Below are 8,668 nucleotides of genomic sequence, written 5' to 3'. Positions count from 1 at the left end.
CGCCCCTTCTTCAAGCTCTGACTTCCTGTCTCCGGCTACTTGCTGGGGTCAGTGCCCTCCTCCCTCACTTGCTCTTCTGCTCTTGCCCTCTCAGGGTGTTCTCACACCCAGTCCCTCACCAGCACCCTAGGCACCCACACCTGCGTGGACCTTCTACATGCCCTCACCGCCAACCCCGAAGTCTGTTCTGCCCAGGGTTCCCAGTGTGCTGGAGTCTGGTGACTATCACTGACTCCTTCAAGACGTGCTGCCCGCCTCGGTGGGCCTGCAGACCTCACACAGCCCTAACAGACTCCTCCCAGGCCCTGACGCTTTCCTTCAAGTCCTGGTTTATAGTATTTTCCACTCTTCTTTCTTTGTTAACTAATGTATGTTTGCAATACATACCAGTTGCATTTGTTTGGGGAAAAATATATATGGATCCTCTTGATCTTTTCTATTGCTTTACCTCCTACCCTACCCTCCCTCCTTCCCCTGATCCTCTTCCCCATCTCCAAAAGTTCTGCCTCCCTGATTCTACCATCTCTCCTTTATTTTACTCTTAATTATATTTTGGGTTTCTCTTAAGAGAAAACATACGATATTTAACTTTCTGTGTCTGACTTATTTCAGTTACCATTACGGTCCCAAGATCCATCTATTTTGGATGGATCCATCCAAATGAGATGATTTCTTCTTCTTTATGGGTGAGTAAAATCCCCCCCATATATGACATTTTTTTCTTTATTCTTTTATGTTGATGGGTCTCCAGGCTGTTTCCATAGTTTAGATATTGTGAATTGTGCTGCTGTAAACATGGAGGTATGCATGTAACATTATAGTATAATGTCTTAACTCTTCTTGGGAATATACCCAGGAGAGGGACAGCTGGATCAAATGAAATTTCTACTTTTAGTTTTCTGAGAAATCTCCATACTGATTTTCATAGAGGTTGTACTAGTTTACATTCCCAACAACAATGTAGAAGGGATCTCTCTCCCAGCATCCTCACCAGCATTTGTTGTTTTTGTGCCCTTGATGATAGCCATTCTGACTGGGTTAAGATGGAATCTCAGAATTGGGTTTTTTTAATTAAAAATTTTTTTTTGGTTTTTTTTAGACAGAATCTTGCTGCATAGCCCAGGCTAATCTTGAACTCACCATTAGTCCAGGCTAGCCTCAAACTTGTGGCATTCCTCCTGCCTCAGCCTCCCAAGTGATGAGATTACAGGCATGTACTACCAGGCTCAGCTGTTTTGATTTGCATTTTCCTAGTGCATAAAGATGATGAACACTTTTTTTCATGTATTTACTGGCCATTTGTACTTCTTCTTTTGAGAAATATCTATTTAATTCACTTGGCCATTTTTGCATTGGGTCATTTGTTTTCAGAGGGGTTTTATTGGTTTTTTTTTTTTTTTGGTACCAGGGATTGAACTCAGGACCTTGCACTTTCGAGGCAGGTGCCAGAACCACTGAGCTAAATCCCCAGCCCTTTTGGTTCTTTATATATTCTGGATAATAATCCTCTATCAGAAAGGTAGCTGACAAATTTTTTCCCATTCTGTAGGTTGTCTCTTAACTCTGTTGAGTGTTTCCTTTGTTCTGCAGAAGGTTTTTAATTTAATATAATCCCACTTGCCGATTCTTGGTATTACTTATTGTGCTGTTAGAATTATGTTCAGTTAAGTTCTTGCCTATGACCTCAAGTGTTTCCCCTATATTGTCTTCTAGCAGTTTCAATGTTTTTGTTTTTATATCTAGGCCTTTTATCCATTTTGATTTGATTTTAGTGCAGGGTGAGAGATATAGGTCTAGTTTCATTCTTCTGCCCATGGATAATAGTTTTGCCAGCACCATTTGTTAAAGAGGCTCTCTTTTCTCCTGCATGTTTTTGGCCCCCTTGGCTGAAGGTGTATGGGGTTGTTTCTGTGTCTTCTGTTCCATTGGGTTACATGACTATTTGAGTGCTGGTACCACACTGTTTCTCTTACAACAGGTTGTATACTTGTAACTTGGGATCTAGAATTGCGATGCCTCCTGCTTTGCTCTTTTTGCTCAGGATTACTTTGGCTATTCTGGGTCTTTTCTGTTTTCATACAAGTTTTAGGATTACTTTTTTCTAGTTTTATGAGGAGTGATGTTGGTGTTTTAATAGGAATTGTGTTAAATCTATATGTTGCCTTTGGTAATGGAGCCATTCAATTCTTCTTTCTTTTGGGGGACCTCTGGTACATTAAACTATGTTGACCATAGTCCTGAGTTTATGACACATAGATGTCATTTGTCTATACATGGCCCTCTTGTTTGCTTTTCCTTTCTCATCCACTGTGCCCGTTTTCACTTTCTTCCTCACACAAACACTGACTCTAGTGTATTTATGTTAGTTTCCTCCAATCCATCTTCCATAAATATATTTAGGTTTTACTGCTCAAGAAAAATAGTGCTGTTTTACATGTGGGCTTCTAAATTTGCATTTAACGGCACTGGCTCTAAATTTCCTCCAAGAGGATTTCTGAGCTTTGTCCATGCTGCCATATGTAAACCTGCTGACTGCTCTTACTGCTGCAGGGGACCCTACTTCAGGGTGGCCTTCAGTTAGTCCGTCTCTCTGATGCTCCGTTTTCTCATCAAACAAAAAGACTGGTGGCAGTAAGATGTCCCTTTCCAGAATTACTGCAGAGATCAGTACTTCAAAGTTTTGCCAACTGTGATTTTAGTTCTTTGCCATCACAAATGGCACTGTGAAGAATGACACCTTTGTAATGCCCCCCACTCCCATCTTTCCTGTTCCAGTCTTGAAGGCCCACCAGGACTCCATAAATTGGGGGCTGTTATCACTACTATGTAGGGAGGGCCAAGAGCACAGGATCCAGTCTAGAAGGCGTGTGTTTCCTGGCTGTGCTACCTTGGGTGGACCACTTAAGGTCCTGGAGACTTGCTTTCTCTTAAGACAGTAAGGACATCACACCTCCTCCTTCAGAACATTGCTGTGGGTGAATGATGGCATAGAAGCAAGTACTCTGTAAAAGAAGGGTTCCCTAGTCTGCTTAGTTGTAGTTGTTGTTAAGTAGCATAGAAAAGACAGGAAGAGGAGCTCAAGTCAGGAAGTTAGGAAGGAGATGGGCACACACACAGAGTACCTTAAGATGACCTAGTGGGCTGGTGACCTGGGTGCTAGGTCCCACAAGCATCATAACAACAGACTGGGCCCCCTTGAAAACTTTAGTCAATGAATCAGGGGCCTTGAGTCAGGAGACCCAGCTAACTTGATATCCTTGCTGGCTGTGCAGTCACAGGCACAGCGCTCACCCTACTGACCTCAGAGTCCCTTGGGGAGCATCAGTGAGTACAGACACTGTGCCCCACCTCTGTCAAGTGGTTCCTTGCTTTCTGGAAGTAGGGGCTAAGCCTTGGAGTAAGCAGCACTAATGTTGTGTAGCCCTGTACCAATCTTAGGCTTTTTTCTGTCAGCTCATCTTACTCACCACAAGATGGCAACCACTTTCTGAAAAATCTTCTATGTTCACAAAAATAGTAACATCCATTTTCTGTATTAAGCAACCCTGAAACAGTTTAATGACCTTCTTTACCATCTCATTATGCCAGAATCTTGTCCCCTCAATGTGCAGCCATTTACCATGTATCTTTTCCTTTCTGCTAGACACCACTGGGTTGGGATGAGTCTTCAGTTTTGCATTTCTCAAAGCAGAGAGCAGGCATTGATTGCTAACTTATGGTCATAATCATTGGTAGCAAGAACTTCTAATATTCTTTTAATCCTTTACCATTTGCAGAGTGCTTTTAACCAACTACCTTCAGAATTATTCTGTGAAATGGACATTATTATTCCCAGTTATAAGATGAAAAAACTAAGATTCACAGCACTATCTTGTTCAGTCACAAAGTAATAATTACAAAAGAGAATTTTCCAATTCCAGATTGTGATCTCTTCCCACTGTAACACAGAGATTACAGTCAACTTAGTGCTGAGGTCCAGGGAAATATGGTCCTGAGACAGGAAACTTCTCGGGACAACCTCTGGAAGATTGCCTAAGTAAGCAAGAGGACAGACAAATGTCATCCTAGAGCTTCATGCTATCAGACAAAAGGTCAATGGACAGACATGTCTGGCTGAACCATGTGACCAGCTGAGCTAATAGCTATGAGGTTTCTAGGGAGTTGCTGGACAGAATGATCAGGCACTTAAAAAGAGGATAGATTTTTATTATTTCTCATTTTCTGTTCCTGAAAATGAACTGCTATATGGTAATGGGGAAACCAATCTTAATTCTGCCTTAATAAAGAGCTGTAAACTCATTTCCAAAGAAAATCCTTTTCTACCAGCACCACTGTCTTATGAAATCAGTGGATCTAACAAAGATAATTTATAAGATCACTTACAGACAAATTCCTGTAACTGACCAGGAGCCCAAGTATCAGATATGGCATGTTTTTATATCAGATGAAGGGGCTGAACATGTAGGTTCAGGTTCCATGGACTAAGAATGCTGTTTACAGGACAGAGGCAATGAAATGGAAAGTTTAAAGAATTGGTGTTTTTATAATTTATTGATTCCAATGCGCACCTGAAAACATTCTGTTCTAGCCATTTTCTGTGCCTCAGCTTCCTGTCTGGAAAATGGGAATAACTGTATACCCTACTTCCTTTGTGAGGAGCTACCATATTGTTTCCTGGTAATGGCTAATCATTAAGACTTTCATTTCATCTTCTAGCATGCTATTTTATGAAACAGACTTTGTAGAGAGGAGATGAGGGTGAAGATGTACCATTTCAGCCACCATGGTATTCTTATTTGCCCTCTTGACACCTTGGCCAAGCCCAGTGAATGCCTCCCATATGCCCCACTCCCACTCAGAAAGCCTCTTCCACTGTGGCTGATCTCATCAGGCCCAGGGAGGGGGGAAGGAGCCTGGGCAGGGGTGGTGGATAGGGAAAGAGGAGGACAGCAATGGGCACACATTCCAGTTATGTGAGTGGAACTTGCACTAGTTTTACACCACAGAAACAATTATTTTAAAAGATGGTTAAGTTTCCTAGCACCGAAATTATAGGGCAGCTATACTGAGAGTTACATAGGCTCCTGTGCATTTAACCAGGGCCTTACCTAACATTATGTAATTATGTCCGTGGAAAATGAATTTTTCCCCAAATACCTGACCTCAAGTAAACTTTTACAATAGAATTTCAGTGGGTCACTATTCTATATACACCCAAACACTCAGGGGCTGTCCCCTTTTCTGTCCATCTGTCTGCTTAAGCATTCAGACAATCTTTTTATTAAAGTATAGAATAGTTACCAAAGACATATGAAAAACATAAAGCTAAGATTCAGGGATGAACGAGTGGCTTAATAGTAGAGTGCTTCCCTAGTATGCATGAGGCCCTGAATTCAATCCCCAGCAATCAAAAAAAGAAAAAAAAGTCAAGACTTAAAGATATATTTGAGCTCAAAGCAATGGTTCTGATGTAAATGTATCTTCACTGAGTTTTTAAAAAAGAATATTAAACATGATCTCTTTTTTATAGTGAGAGTAGGAGGCAGTGTAGTACAAAACATGGCACATTTTGAAGTTATAAATTGTGCCTCCATTTCCTTATCCATAATCAAGGATGGTTACATTCATTTCCTAGGATTACTTTTTAAAAACTGAAATAATGTAAATATTGAGTGTTAAATCTGGCACAGAGTGGTTATTTCCCATCCTCTCTCCTTTTACTTAAGCTCTTTGGAATTCCCTGTATTTTACTCCTATAAAAATATTTTGAAACCACATTTATTTTTCAGAAACCCTCATTTAAACTTTTCTCTATGCTTGGGACCAAGTCTCTATGCTTGACTTAAATTGGTAAAGGTCCCAAATTAACTAATGTGAATGGATTATTGGATAATAAATAGGTTTGACGAGTACACTTAGGTTGACAATTGCAGTCATTGTCTGAAATGACTCACCTATGCCTACTGCCTCATCCTTGTTTTCATAAGACTTGTGCATTTTTCTTTTTCTTTTTTGAGGAGAGATTTAAGATTCTCCTAGCTTCGACCAATATCCTTTCTAGTAATAACAGCAAAGCCAGGATTTACTTAAAGAATAAAGGAATGATTTCAATGAGGGATAAATTAGATTTTATTTAAAGAAGATTTGTCAAGTGTTCCTTCCTGTTTTCTGTTAGGCCCATCTCTCTGCAGAATCAGCAGCAGGGTGGGGAGTGTTGTCCTGCAATTAGAACCAGTATGGATGAAGAGAGGGCAGGAACCTGCTGTCTGTTGCGTTCTAATGGTCTCAGATGCACAGGCATTGTGAACATCTGCTCTCCTCTTGGCAAGTCAGCAATTCCGCCTCCTCTAGACACAGCCACTGGTCCCCTTCCTGGTACCTGCCCTCCTACTGGCTGTCAGGAGTCAGGGATCTGCCTGCAGATCTGCCTCTCAGTTAAAATTTGACACTTGCTCCTGACTTGATGGTGTCATACTCCTCCATTTACCCAGGCAGGCATTCTGTGACTGGATGAGATCAGGTCCTGCCTGCCAACCTTGACTTCAGGGTTAAAAAAATACTTTCACCAGCCTGAGGAAACCATTATATAGAATTCATAGCCAAAACCCAAGAAAAATCATACATATCAGACAATATTCTAATGTGCTATTCCCTTCAGTTTATAGTAAGATTAGAAAGCTTGCTTTGTTTTGAATTTAAAAAAAAGAAAGGACATATGTCTAAGGTGCAACAGCCACGTAGCCAAAGCACAGAGACATCTGGACATCTTGGATTTACAGTGTGTTTGTGTGTTCAAGGTTCATTCAGGTGGTTTAATGTAAAACTTAAATGTCTGGTTTTACAGTCATTTTCAGGAGTGATGATTTTTAAATTTTGTGGTGCAGAAGTAAGGCCAAACAAATAGGAAAAACAGACCTATAAAAATTATAAGAAGTCTTTAACTTACTAATCCACTACATCTTTGACAGCAATTTTAGATGACAGTGGTCCAGAGGACAAAGTGCATAATTGATGATGAGGAAATGATTCCTTCAAGTCTCACAATACAGAGTTCTTCCTGCATTAATCATTTGTCTAGTTTTACTCATGTGAAAGAGACAGTTACTTCTTGCTTCTGTCTCCTTCATTCCAGTACTGTTCAGTCTGCATTTCTGTGAGTCGGGAAATGGTGCGCTGAAATGCAAAGATTTCCTCTTCTCCGGTAAACATGGAGAGTCCTTCTGCTGCATCCTGGTTACAAATACAAGTAAGCAAACAAACACAAATCCAGCACCAATTTCAACTACCCCAAATAGAAATTTAGATAGCTAAGTATATGCTTAAAAAAGACTTTAGGTTTACCTATTTAAGATTATAAAATTTTCTGTACATTTTTTCATATGTAACCTCTTAAATTACATTAGATCAGTCAACTAATCTAAATTTATAAACAATAAGCATATCAAATTACTAAAGATAAAACCTAAAAGGGGCCAGGGATTCAGCTTAGTGGTTTCAATGCCTGCTACGCAAGCGCAAGGACCCGAGTTCGATCCCCGGTACCAAAAAAAACCTAAAAGAAAAACATTTGAAGAATAATTGAAGCTGAACCAATACTACCACACCCAAATATGAAAGGTTTTGTTCAGAATTAAAGTTCTCTGCAAAACCCAAAGGAATATTCCAGATAGAAAAGGAATTCTTTCTCCTCAAGTACACACACACCAGAAATAAGTAATGACAATAACAGTAGCTCAGCTGGGCTTCAACAGGACAGACATGGCCTCAGAAGCTTCATAGATAGGGATCTACTGCCTGAGGGGAGTCCCTGAGCACAAACCTCTGAAGAGCCTCTTCCAAACTGGGAGACTGAAAAGCCCCAGTGGGTCCCCGGGAGGCTGGTAAACAGGCTGTGACTGATGATACCAACATGAGCTCATGGCCACTAAGTGGACTTTGAATTTCTCTTTCTTTCCATAGGGGTTTGCTATTACGCTATTTAGGAAAAAAAAATATTCTAGCCTCTTAAGTCCACCTTCCCCATGACCTGCAAGTCACATTTCCCTGATTTCTTCTTATATGACTGACCCCACTAGCTGAGCTTACTTTGTGTCTAAATCCTGATTTTAGGGCCTATGACAGTGATGGCGAACCTTTTAGAGCTTTCAATGATAACAAACAGCTGGCTCCAGCACACGTGCCATAGGTTCACCACCATGGGCCTATTGATTTAAAAGAAACCGATTTAATGTAGTACCTCAAGTGTATTCTTTTGAATTGGATGTAAGCATTACTCTTGGAGAACTTACATTTAAAATAACCCGAGTCCTAGAGTTTATAAGCAGCTTTTTCTACACTGCCAAGTTCTGAAAGTACCAAAATTTGTGTGCTAAAACCCTAACCCCCAAGATGATGGAATTAGGGGTAGAACCTTTGGAATTCATTAGGTCTTGAAGGTGGATCCTTATAAAGGATTGGTCCCTTTATGAAGGAGGGCCAGAGAGACCCTTCTGCCCCATGTGGCTTACATTAAAAAAAAAGAGCAGCATACAAAACAGAAAGCAGGTCTTTACCAGAAGCCAAATCTGCTGCTTTGATCTTGAGCTTCCCAGATTCCAGAATTCTGAGAAATAAATTTCTCTTGCACATAAGCCTCCTACTTTATGGTATTTTGTTAGAGTAGTCTGAA

General features: G+C 40.5%; 1 protein-coding gene across 22 annotated transcripts in view; it reads right to left on the bottom strand.

Moving 5' to 3' along the window:
* Positions 1-6,920: 6,920 nt before the first annotated feature.
* Positions 6,921-8,668, bottom strand: part of Afg1l (AFG1 like ATPase) — a 246,510-nt gene continuing 244,762 nt past the window's right edge. For 21 of the 22 annotated variants that reach the window (XM_087208621.1, XM_087208622.1, XM_087208645.1 and 18 more), the window contains one exon: positions 6,921-7,230. In XM_087208621.1, coding sequence (XP_087064747.1) covers positions 7,102-7,230 — 129 coding nt within the window. In that variant the 3' untranslated portion in view covers positions 6,921-7,101. The other variant, XM_087208623.1, reaches the window with a different exon arrangement.

Source organism: Heterocephalus glaber, unplaced genomic scaffold, assembly GCF_053883595.1.
Source record: "Heterocephalus glaber isolate CG9 unplaced genomic scaffold, H.glaber_assembly_v1.0 deba00000942, whole genome shotgun sequence".
NCBI lineage: Eukaryota > Metazoa > Chordata > Mammalia > Rodentia > Bathyergidae > Heterocephalus > Heterocephalus glaber.
The sequence above is the reverse complement of the archived record's forward strand: the minus strand, read 5'-3'. Positions and strand labels throughout refer to the sequence as shown.